The 12,682-nt window shown below is 54.2% G+C and overlaps 1 protein-coding gene across 1 annotated transcript in view; it reads left to right on the top strand.

Moving 5' to 3' along the window:
- The window catches only part of LOC141992053 (interferon-induced protein with tetratricopeptide repeats 5-like), a 17,214-nt gene extending 7,261 nt beyond the window's left edge, over positions 1–9,953 (top strand). The window contains exons 3-4 of the mRNA XM_074960671.1: positions 7,857–9,264; positions 9,399–9,953. Coding sequence (XP_074816772.1) covers positions 7,857–9,264 — 1,408 coding nt within the window. The 3' untranslated portion in view covers positions 9,399–9,953. The remainder of the gene's footprint in view (positions 1–7,856; positions 9,265–9,398) is intronic.
- Positions 9,954–12,682: the final 2,729 nt, after the last annotated feature.

Below are 12,682 nucleotides of genomic sequence, written 5' to 3'. Positions count from 1 at the left end.
CAGACAAGGTCCCAGACTTTCCGATGCCTTTGCTGCATCAAGAGACAGTCCCCGCCCTCCCTGAGAGACCAGATCTCACTTCCCCAGCTGCAAACTCTCTTCCCCGAAGTGTGTCTGTTCTAGTTACACTCCTGCCCCTTCCCCTCAGTGGCTGCAGCCCACAACAAGAATAAACTCTCCTGAGCATGCAGTTCTGTGTGTGTCTCCTCTGTCCCAATCCTGGCCCTGCATAGAGGCGTCCATCCAGCCCCCTCTGACTGTGTCCTGAACTGCCCAGATCTCAGTGGAGGAGAGGAAGGGGACCCTCAGAGGGAGGCAGGATGGGCCTGGCCTTTTGGATAAGGGACAGGACTTCGTCTCCCTCTAGATATCTGCAATAACCAGAGTTTCTTCTCTCTTCTGGCCCACCCATCTCCTCCTGGTCTTATCTCCACTCAGACACACAAAGCAGGGACGTTTCTAGCAGTTGTGTAAACATCAGGCCCCACCAGAGCTGGAAGCATTTGCCACAGTACTCAGCAGGCTGAGGTCCGTGAATACCACCCCTTGGACCTTTTTCCAACTGGTCAGTGTTGGACAGTGACTGGGTTATGTTACTATTCCTGGGGGAATTCTGCACCACTGTGTGTGCAGAACTGGCTCGAGCCCCCCCACCGCAGTAATCTGGGAAAACTTAACACCGCCCCGGGTGCCTCCAAGAGACAATACGTCCCCACTCACAGGCACTGAGTCTGTGATATACAAAAGAGAACTGCTATTAAAAGGGAAAGGGAACCCAGCATTAGTTTGGGAAAACATCACAACCACATTCAAACACATGTGATCATAAGCCAAGCCAACCCCACAGCACACTTTTGTTAGGTGGGTTCATTTTCGTATGTTTTGTGACTACAGGAATCCATGTTGGTTTCAAAATGGAATTTTATGCCCACGTGAGCTATAGGTCCATTTTCCCGCTCTTTTATTTCTCCTGGAGTTGTAAACAACTTCCAGTCAGAACTGGTTTTCCTAAGGGGTTTCCCAGAAGGGGCTTCCCGCCTTTTCTAAGGGGTTTCCCGGGCAAGTGTATAAAAAGCTGCCCCGAACATGGCCTCAGGGCTGTCCAACTGAGTGGCAGCCAGGGACGGTCACGGGTCACGGGTCATGGGTCTTACCTGCAGACATCTATCCATCCTAGGGATTTTCCTCCTACAGCTTCCTCACCTCTAAAGAGAAGAGAGGAGAAGAAACAGCACTTACCTTTGTCATCGTCCATCGCTGTGCTCCTGAGCGTACCATTTCTTCTGTTTTCCTGGGGCCCCGAAGGAACATCAAGGGACTCCTTGGAGCTCCTCTCCAAAGCCTTGCCGTTAGCCAGAGGATTGAGGTCCCAAGCACCTGCTGTCGCTTTGATCTGCCAAGACGGATTTTATATCTGTTTTGTAGGGTTGAGTTTGGGGGTAATCACTGTATTGCGCAGTTTTGCTCTTTATTCCCCTTCTTATTTGTCCCACTCTTTGTTATAAACCCTTCAATACACTTTATTTGATTTTACCTTTACTGATTGACTCCTCATTATTTAGGGTGGGAGGGGTCCTCTTTGCAGGAGAAGGGATCCTACCACATGACAGATGCTGGACAGGGAGGCCGAACCTAGGGAGACTGAAAGCATAAGGATCTCTTTTCTTATCACACACACACACTCCTCCTTTGCCTTTCAGTCCTTTCCCCCTTTAACACAGGGCAGTGTCTTTTGCCTCAGTTTCCCAGCTGCTGGTGGGAAAGTCTGAGGAATGAATGCCCCATTAGCAGATCGCTCCCCTCTCCCTCCACTGCACCCCACTCACAGTTGGCCATCCTTGGTCAGCAAAGACCCAGAGCTCAGAGGGGCCTTCATGTGGGTTCCCTCCCACCCCCACCCAGGACGTGCATTGAGCACAACGGACCCTGCTGCCACCCTTCCCTCTGCCACCATCGGTCACCCCGGCGCTGCTGCTGCTTCTCTGCCGCCACCCGCCGCTCTCTGCGATGCCACGTTCTCAGGTCCCACCACTGAACCCAGCGCTCGGTGAGTAGCGGGAAACCTCACTGCTCGGGCGCTCTCTTTCCCTGCACCACCGTCCCGCACCAGGTCGATGGCTCGGCCGCTAGAGCTCATCACCAACTCTTGCTGGTGGCCGCTCTGACAATTTTTCCTAAAAGACTTAATTAACTTTAGGAAAAACAAACAAATATGCACATGGACACGTCCACGCCATTGTAATTTATCTAAATGTAGGATTTGTATTTTGCAGACTCAAGAATAAAAACAATGTACAGGTGTCTCTATTGTTTACTAGACCCAAATGCAATAGAAACACAAATAAGCTGCTTTGAACGTTCTTATCTTTTTTGTTGTTTCTTTGGCTTTTTTGGTAAAAGGTGGATGTCTGTACGACAATTTGACCCGGACGTTGCTCCTAGTCTTGTGCTCTGGGCAGGAGCGACTCACCGTGCCAGGGAGCTGCCAAACCCTGTAGTTACAGCAACTGTAAACAGCGAGTGCGGCCCTTCAGCAAAGCCCACCCTGGGGAAGGTGGGTTGGGAACTCCCCTGTGGCTGTGGAGTCCCAGGCTCCCCGTGCCCCGGCCAGACAGGAGTGGGAGAGCTGCCCAGGGGAATGCCCTGGGGACCCAATGCCTCAGCTGCCTGCACTGACAAGAGCTGGCTCCAGCACCACGGGTCTCCAGAGACGCTGCCTACACCCTGCTTCACGAGAGCACTTCACTGGAGGGTGACGGCCTGCATCAGGACAGGCTCAGCCCACTTCTGCTGCCCTTTACTCATACAACAAGGTAACAACCTGTCATTCCCCTGCATTCAATAGTAAAGTGATTTGTAACCCACCAGCAGCCAACACTGCTCCCTTTGGCACGGCAGCTCTGTCTGCTGGATATCGAGGCAGAGAAGGTGAGTTCATAGAATCGTAGGACTGGAAGGGACCTCGAGAGGTCATCTAGCCCAGTCCCCTGCACTCAAGGCAGGGCTAGGTATGATCTAGAGTCTAGACCATCCCTGGCAGGCGTTTAACCGGCTCTTAAAAATCCCCAATGATGGAGAGTCCACAACCTCCCTAGCCAATTTATTCCAGTGCTTAACCACCCTGACAGCTAGGAAGTTTATGTCCAACCTAAACCTCCCTGGCTGCAATTTAAGCCCACTGCTTCTTCTCCTGTCCTCAGAGGTTAAGAAAAACAATTTTTCTCCCGCCTCCTTGTAACAACCTTTTATGTACTCATGTAAATACAGAAGTCGTTTTCCCCCAGCCCATCACTAGATGTTAGAGGAGATCTCAGTCATTCCCTGCTCACATAGCCACTGGGAGTTGACAACAGGAAGGGATTCAGAGGGTTAACAGCCCATGGGGAACGCGGCTCCCTCCCACCAGCTGGGCACCCCAGTCACTCAACCCTGCACAGAGACCAGGCATGAGGGGCAGTCGCAGCCCTGCTTCTATGCCACCCAACCCCTGCAACCCTCTGCGGGGCCCCACAGAGCCAGGATCAGCCCCAGCACAGCAGTGGGTGGCTGTGTGTGTGGGTGTGTGGGGTTGGGAGGGGAATATGTTCACAGGGGCATGCATGTGAGTCGTGCAAGTGTTCGCAGGAGGAGGGTGTGGGGAGTGGGATGTTCAGAGGGGAAGGGTGGGTGACGTCTCTCCTGCTGTCCCCGCTCCCTGTCCTGGGCACCTGCCAGCTCTTTGCACAGAGATCAGGAAGCTGAAACCCAGAGAAATGAAACCTAAAGGGAGCGTGAGGAATCAGAAAGAGCTGGGCCGGGAAACGCAGCAGGCTATGGTGAGGCCCCACCCCCGGCCAGCCTGCCTCACTCTGGGGAGAATGCATTCGGCTGGCAAGGCCTCAGGCTGCTCTGAGAGCCTCGGATGACCGGGGCTGGGGAGCACACGGGACATGATGGGATTTGTGCCTTTAAGGAGCCCTTTATGCATCTCCAGCAAGGGGCTCTCAGCTGGGAGCTGGTCAGGGCCCGTTAACCCTCGCAAGCCCAGGCCTCAGGCACCGACACCCCCCAACAAAAAGCAACTGCGGCTTTGCATCCCCTTTAAATAAATTGCTCTAGATGTGGCCCTAGGGTGCTGGCTGTTCCCCCCTCACCCCTCAATGATGGGACAGTCCCCCCTACCGATCGAGGGCAGAGAACCAGGCAAACGATTCCCTGAGTTTGTTGAAATCGGCTTTTTAAGTGTATTGTCTTTATGCTGCTGCTCCCCCTGCTTCCTTCCCCTAGGATCACAAACTCTTTATCGTTGTGTAGTCACTTTCACCCAAGTTGCCTTCCACCTTCAGGTTCACAGCCAGCTCCTCCCTATTAGTGAGAAGGAAATGGCAACTAGCCACCGGCCTTCCCCCCTTTACATCCTCCACCTTCTGAAACAAAACAAAATGTATATTTAAAAAACCCTACGGAAAGACGCTTCTCCCTCTGGGAGAGGAGAAACCAAACATGTGACAGGTGTGAGTCACAGTACTTAATGCACAGCTGGAAAGCGCTCAGACACTGCAATGAGGAGCAGAGAGTAAGAACCCATGTAGGACTGAACAGAAGACACCCCCACACTGTCCCCACAGCGCAGTGAACCAGGCAGGGGCCCACGGAGATAGAACGCGATCGTGTCATTGAAGAGCGCACCAGCATGCGGCACTACAAAGGGAAGAGATGAGGCTGCACAGGGAACCTGGGTAACGATGCAGCCTCTGGCGGGACACAGCTGAGAGTATCAGTTCAGGACAAATTGCTTAGAGCAGGGCAGTTACAGCCCACGGTTGGGTTTCCTTTACTATTAAGGCACACCAAACCAGCCAAACAGATCACTTCGGTCTCACCCCACTGGCTAACCATAAGTCACACAAGCAATTCCCTTAGACACTCCACTTCCCCAGTATCACCACCAGGACCAAGCCCCACACCCAGGTCAATATACAAGTCAGATCTTACCCACAAATCACACTGTTGCCAATCCTTTAGAATCTAAAAGTTTACTCATTGAAAGAAAGAAATATAGATGAGAGCTGAAATTGGTTAAATGGAATCAATGATATACAGTGATGGCAAAGTTCTTGGTTCAGGCATGTCACAGTGATGGAATAAATGGCAGGTTCAAATCAAGTCTCTGGAGAACGTCCCCAGCTGGGATGGGTCATTCAGTCCTTTGTTCAGAGCTTCAGTGTCGCAAAGTCTCTCCAAAGGTAAGAAACAGGATTGAAGATAAAATGGAGGGATTTCCAGGGCCTTTTATATCCTCTGCCGTGTGGAAGGACACCCCTTTGTTCTTACTGTGGAAAATCACAGCAGCAAGATGGCGTTTGGAGTCACATGGGCAAGCCACATGTCCCTGCATGACTCAATTCTTTTACAGGGAGAGCAGCCATTGCTCACATGCTACCTTGAACATTCCCAGGAAGACTTCTCATGTGAATTGGAGTCTCCCAAGGTCCACTGTCCGTTAAGTGTTTCTTGACTGGGCACTTACCGAGAATAGTCCCTTCTCAAGAAGCTGACCAAATGCTTCCCTGAGGCTACTTTGAATCAAGCACATTGAGATACAAGTACATAGCCAATGTTCATCACTTCAGCCACAACAACGATACGCCCAGACAGACAGCATAATCCTACCCAGCCAATCCTAACCTCTCCATAGACACCTCACACGACAACCTCTGTACCATATTTGCTGCAAATATATAACAGTGGTTGCAACAATGATCTATACGGTCACAACCTGACTATTATTTCCTCACTTTAGAGGGTTTAATTTCTATGTGGGGGAGGCATTTTCAAAAGTGCCGAAGTGACTGAGGAGCATGGCTCACGCTGGCAGCCAATGGGGCCTGGGTGTCTAAACCGGGGGGGGGGGCCTTTGGAAAATCGCACCCTGCGCGGATAAAGCTGGGGGAGGGTTCGGGGAGAGGAGGAGACCTGGGGGAGCAGGTACAAAGCTCTCACCTTTGGCTAATTGCCCTGCCTCCGTCATCGCCCTCTGCTCCTCGCTGCTCTGTGCCCAGGCAGGGCCCTGGAAGTGCATGAGGGCGATACGAACACCCCTCGGTGGTGGGGAAGGGCTGGCCGGGGCCGGGACACGGGCAACCGGTTCGGGGCAGGGGGCTGTGGAGCTGGTTGGGGGCGTAGCGGGGAGCGCGCCGCGGCGTGGTGATGGTGAGTGACCCCGTCTGTGTGCTGGGAAGCCCAGGCCAGGATTGTACGTGTGCAAGCGCGTGTGTGCGCACACACACACACACACACACACACCCCATAACTAGCCCCATGTCACCCATGGAGCTGCAGGTGGCGACTCGGGCTGGGCGGACGCTGAAGATGACAAGTGGAATTTAAAGTTAAGTTTCAGTTTCCTTTTCTCCTGCTCACTCTCGCTTCCTGGGGAAAGGCAGCTCCCCAGCCAAACCAGCGAGATCCCCAGCGAGCAACCCGCCCTGCGTATGAAGGGCAGCATCGCCCGGGCGGCCACAGTCCGTCCTGCCCGGGCAGAACTCGGGTCTCTCCCAGAACCGGGCACTTCCACACCGTGGGAAGAAACCCGGGGCAGTGAAAGGAGCCGTCACCTCCCCTGCCTGGGACTCAGCGGATCGCAATGAGGTAGGAGCATTGGGGTCGCTGGGCGGGGGGGACATTTCCAGCGAGGGCTAAAGTCAGACAGCTTGCCACCCCCCTCTGCGCATTTCTGGGCTGTAAATCTCCGGCTTTTAAATCTCTGGGGCGCGGTCACTCTGGGGTGATTCTGCGTCCTGTTGACTCTCCAGGCTGGTGCCTCTCAGGGCTAGTGCAGGTCACTGTTGACACCTCCCCTGCGAGCTCCCCTCGCTGTACCTTCACGGAGAACTCCCCCTCTGGCCAGCTGTCACTCCGGCTTCGCTCCGCATCAACGGAGGAGCCGGTAAGAGAGTGCCCCCCCCAGCCCTGTGCCCCCTCTCCGTTGTGTTTCAGAGGAGCAGCCCTGTTAGTCTGTATTCACAAAGAGAAAAGGAGGACTTGTGGCACCTTAGAGATGAACCAATTTGTTTGAGCATAAGCTTTCCTGAGCTACAGCTCACTTCATCGGATGCATTCTCTAGCCCACGAAAGCTTATGCTCAAATAAATTGGTTCGTCTCTAAGGTGCCACAAGTCCTCCTTCTCTCTGTTGTAGTTTCTAACATCCACGTGGCTGTTACCAGACTATTCACTGGCCTTGTAACTCCTGCTCCCCTCCGCGCCCCTCTGCAAAACCTGGCTGCGGGTGCGTGTGGGGCGGGGGGGAGAGATTAACTCTGATCCCTGGGGAGCTGGAGCCAAGGGGCAGCTGGGGGGCGGGACGGGACCAGCCCAGGAGATGCAGAGAGAAAAGGCAGCAGCAGCAGGAGCCCGGAGCTACAGCGCGGGGGAGGCTGCTGGGAGGGGAACCAGCTGCACGTAGCCCCACTGCCCCCCCAGCACCACCCTGAGCGCAGGGCACCGGCACCAGACCAGAGCGCAGGGACAGCTGGGGGGTGGAGGGGGCTGTGTCTCTAGCAAGGCGGGGGGGGTGGTCCTGTGAGTCTAACAAGGCGGGGGGGGGGGGAAGGTTGTTCTATTGTTCAGTGTGGTGCTTGTTCCAGGGTGACCATATTTCAGGTTCCCAAAAAGAGGACACTGCCGAGTGGGGAGGGGGAGGGAATGTGGGGGTGGGGGTACAATTGGTGGGTGCTGAAGGGGATACCTGCAGCAGGGGTACTCACTGGAGGTGGGGGGCAGTGTCGCTCCCTGTCATGGTGGTGGGGATGATTGCAGCATGTAGTGGAAATTCATTCAGCCCAGATGGAGTCTCATTTTCCCCTCTCTTTGCAGCACCCTGCGTCTGAAGGAGAAGCTGCAGGCCCTCCAGTGCCACTTCACCTGGAACTTTGAAATCAGAGACCAGGTAGATGCAGTTCACCTCCTCCAAACTCTGGCTCTCAGGATTGCCCACACTCACTACCAGAACCAGCCCACGCTCCTTGCCATGCAGGCTTATCTCTGCCACCTGCAAGGGCAATATGAAGACGCTCTGCAAAGCCTGAGAGAAGCCGAAGAGATTCTGCAAAGAGATCACCCAGATAACTTCCCCCGGCAGGTCCTGGTCATTTATGGAAACTACGCCTGGATCTATTATCACTTGGCCCACTATGATTTGGTTGAGCTTTACCTGGACAAGGTTAGAGAGATCTGCCGCTCCCTGAAGAGCCGCTCTCCACATGCAGCTCAGATCCCTGAGATACATGCACAGAAAGGCTGGTCTCTCCTGGCAGCAGGCTTCCGCAATGGCACTGAAGCCACAAAGTGTTTCCAAATTGCATTAAGAGAAGACGAAGCAAATGGGGAATTTCTTGCTGGGTTGGCAATTGCGGTCTTTGCATCGTGGACTCACTCACACAAGCCTGTACTTCGGGAAGCAGCCAAAAAGAAGTTGGTTGCCATTCTCCATGAACAGCAGCAAAACTATGAAGCTAAGGTGTATTTAGCCAAGATCCTTAAGAAGTGTGATAGACAGCAAGCCAAAGCCCTCTTAGAAGATGTTGTTCAGAATAGCCTGGACCCTGAGGTCCTGAGACATGCAGCCAAGTTCTTTCAACCAGAATTCATAGAAAAAGCAATCTCTGTTCTAGAGCAAGCAATCTCTCTGAACCCCAATTATCATCTCCTTCACTATGACCTTGGCGTCTGCTACAAGAAACAACTGGAGCAGGCCAAGTCAGGCAGAAGAGAAGAAATATTGGCAGCAGCTATTGAGGCCTTCAAAAAGGCTGTGCAGAAAGATCCAGCCTCTGTGTTTTCAAGGCTGGCTTTAGCTGAAATGTATGGAGAAAACACACCTCACTACCAAGAAGAGATTTATCTCAATCTCCTGAGTGAAATGCCCAGCCTCAGCAAGAAGTGTCAGCAGGCAGTCTACCTTCACTGGGGGGATTTCCTCTTCTACAAGCAGAAGTCAGTGTGGGAGGCAGCTAAGATGTACAAAGCAGGTTTTGCCATTCCAGACAACTACCTGGAGAGGCAACAACTGAAAAGCAGGTTGGAAGAGGTGGCAGGAGAATTCCAGCAGAGCTTCCAAACCACAGAGGCTGAGGCCATACATTACTTCATTCAAGAGAATGAAAGTCCGTGGTACATGGGGAGATCCACTGGTGGCAACAACAGAGCAGGAGACTGGAGAAGGAGAGAAAATGCGGGATCCTTTCCCTTCCCTTCCGTGGACACACCACGACCTCTTTCTTAAGTGAGTCACTTTCCCCACCTGTGTAACAGTGATATTCGTGATGCAAATGATTCTGGGTTCCCTGAATTGTTCAGACCACAGCACATCTTGCTGCTGTTTCTTATAATTATTATTAGCTACCTTTCTTCTGATAGCACCTAGAAGCCCAGACATGGACCAGGACCACATTGCGTCTGGCCCCAAAGAGTCTACCATCTGCAACGAGAGACAACAGGAGGGAACCGGCAGACAGACGGAGGAGCACAAAGAGACAATACTGGTCAGCAAAATGACAGTGGTCTCAGCCCACCAGCCGTTGTCAAGTGTTTTGTAAGTATCACCGCAGAGGACAGTTTAGCTTCTGACACTGAGCAGCTGTTTCTACTCAGAGGGGACAGTGCGACCATCCTTGTCTCTAAGCAAACCTACCTTCCAGCTCTGCTGCCTTCTAACGTCCACGCAGCAAATAAGAATGGAGTTTCTTCTAACAGCGTTGAGTTTTTGTATTTGCATGGCTGAGTGCCTGTAGTGTGTCTATATCATGAGTCCCATCTTTGCTTTCAGCACCTCTCACTGACAATGACTCACATTGACATGGCACCTTCATCCCCAGCTTGTCACTGATCTGCTATGGTTTTATTTCATTTACAATAAAAGTAACTGAGAAAACAGAAATCAGTCAATTACACCATCTTGGAACATTCCTTTCCGTGCCCTTAGATTGCATCAGGGTGAGCAGGACACACAGGACCCCACGGGCGCTTCGAACTCACAGTAAACCACCGTGACAGTCACTAATAGAGCTGGAGCCAAGGCTGGAGTTTCAGAAGCTCGCTTGGTGGAAATGAGTGTCCAGATTTACCAAAGAGCTCAGCACACAGCAGCTCCCATTGTTCTCAGCTGGGGTCCAAGACCCCTGCAGTATTCTCAGGGGGGTGGGGGGTGGGCGGTGGAATCCTCTATTGTTCTCAATGGGGTAGGGTGAGGAAGATTCTCCATGGTTTTCAGTAGACACTGCTAGCCCTTTGGAAAAGCAGCCATAGACGCTTAGACAGCTAAGGGGGTACCTTTGAGGTCTGCTGGGCACTCAAGGGATTACCATAAAGGACCCTAAACTCTCAGGTGGGTGAGGTGGACAAAGGGGTGGGGCAGGGGTAAAGGCTCCTTACCTGGCACGTTCAAAAGCCCTCCCAGGGGTCCTGTGTGCTCCAACCCCTCAGGCACAGCGACCCCATCAGGTGCAGGTGAACACGCTCACCCCAGCGCTGCCAGCTGGCCAGGCGCGTCCAAACGCCATGGGCCCCTTTGCGCTGCGATGAAGGGATAAGCAGACAGCCAGGGCAGGCTGGGTGTGAGTGAGTGAGAGGGGGGTTGGAACTGGCAGGTTTGCCCTGTCGGGGGATGCTGGAGGGGACGGGGCGTAGATCCACGGGGAGCTTGGGGAAGGGGCAAAACACAGGAAAGCTCTTATCTGGTTGGGGGCTGCTTTGCACGCAGAGCAGATGCCCTGCTTCCAGCCGCAATCCCTTTCCACAGCAAACCTGGGCAGTCAGCAGGTACCTGCCCCAGGGCTGTCCGGGGTTGGGGGCCCCTCCCAGCAGCTGTTTGTGGATGGATGTATCACCACTCAGAGCTGGAAAGGAGCCGCGTAGACCCAGCTACGGGGGTTCAGGCAGTTTTATGGGGACCAGAGCGACCATTCTGTGGGCACAGTGGAGAGCTGAGATGGCGTGACAGGGTTGGTGCTACTCACCCCTGGGCAGCACCGTCTTCTGGCTCATCTGGGGAAGTAGCTCGGATGCCCCTTCCCGTGCTTACTCAGCCCGTCGAGCCCCTTGGTCACGCCCTGGCCTCTCACGCGCTGGGAGCAGCCGCGCTTCCCTCTCCCTGAGCCCCCCCGATCACCTCACGTTAACGTTCTGCCCCAGCCGGGTGTCATCGCAGGCTGCTCCAGACGGCCCCCACCGCCCCCAGGGGCTCTCCCTCATGTGTCACCCCAGCACTGACTGGTGGGGGAACCCGGCCCGCCCTCTGCCCCGGATGCCAGTCCAAGGACCTCAACCCAGCAGCTGTGGGGTATTCCTCTCCCAGCCCTTCCTGCTCCTCCCCTGTGTAAACACCCCCAAACCCAGGGTGCTCCGGCTCCAGCGCCCCCCCACCCCACCCCACCCCCGGGCTGCTCGGGCTCCAGCGCCTGCCCCCGCTCCAGCATCCTCTCCACCACCACCCCCGCTCCAGCTCCCCAGCTCCGGCCCCCTGGCTGCTGCAGCTCTGCCTCCTGCCCAGCTCTGGCGGCTGCTCTCCCCTTAGCTCAGCCCTGCCCTGGCTCAGGGAGCTCCAGCGCACACGGAGGACAGGCCCCCAGGCTCCTGACTCCCTCATTGGCCTGCCCGCCCTGTCAATCAGCCTGACCTAGAGTATTGACCCCTGCCCATTGGCCCCAGGGACTGCCAGTCTCAGGATTCTAATTTCTCCGTGGCCCTTCCCCGCTATTGGCAGAGGGCAGCCAAACAACCCCACTCAGTGTCAGTGCGGGGCCAGCAGCCCCCTTACACCGGGACGGCTTCCTGCTCTCCCCCAGCTGACACACCAGCTGATCCCCTCCATCTCTCTCCCATCCCATCCCTATCCTTTCACCTGCACCACCAGCCTCTTTCCTGTCCCCCGCCCCGCCTCCTACCCCCCATTCCCTACAAACCTTAAATCTGCCTCCTGCCCCCGAGAGCTTCTCCACCCTCCCTTTACAGGGCTCTGCTGTTCCTGAGATGTAACCATGTCCTGGCTAGCCCCCAACGCACCCCTCATGGAGCGCCAGACATTTTGCCTCTGAGTGTTAGGATGACCACCCGTTCTTTATTTTATAGGACTGTCCCTGATGTAAGCAGTGTCAGGATGAGCTCCACCCTGACATCTGGTGGTGAGGTGTGGCAAGTTGTGGAAAAAACACTTCAGGGGCTGATCTCATTTGCATAGGCACACCCACCCCGCCTAGACTGAGGCCATAGCTGCCAAATGGTCACTTTGGCTGCTGTGGGATCCCCAGTGTCTCTGTTATTGGGGCAGGAAGAATAAATTGTTATTACCCTGATTATGGGAACTGTGCTTGGAACTGTACTTGGCCTTTTGCTATGATGGAGGGACTCATCATCAACTAAGTAGCACTCGCTAAGCAAGGGTCATGGGTTCCAAAACTGTGTGAAGGGAGAGAGACTTGAGACAGGTATTAGTACTTGGGGGTGTGGGCCCCTTTGTGAGGGTCTGAAGCACCAATTGCACCTCTGTCTTTCTCCACTGTGGAATGTCAGAGCTAATTTTGGGTCTATTAAGAGTCTTGCTACAGGTACTGTGCTGCATTCACTTTGGCCTTAAGGTGCACCAGCACTAAGGCCCCCACTACTATGAGCTGAAATCACTAAGCACTGTGTCAAGTAGTGGGGAG

Source organism: Natator depressus, chromosome 1, assembly GCF_965152275.1.
Source record: "Natator depressus isolate rNatDep1 chromosome 1, rNatDep2.hap1, whole genome shotgun sequence".
Lineage (NCBI taxonomy): Eukaryota > Metazoa > Chordata > Testudines > Cheloniidae > Natator > Natator depressus.
The sequence above is the reverse complement of the archived record's forward strand: the minus strand, read 5'-3'. Positions and strand labels throughout refer to the sequence as shown.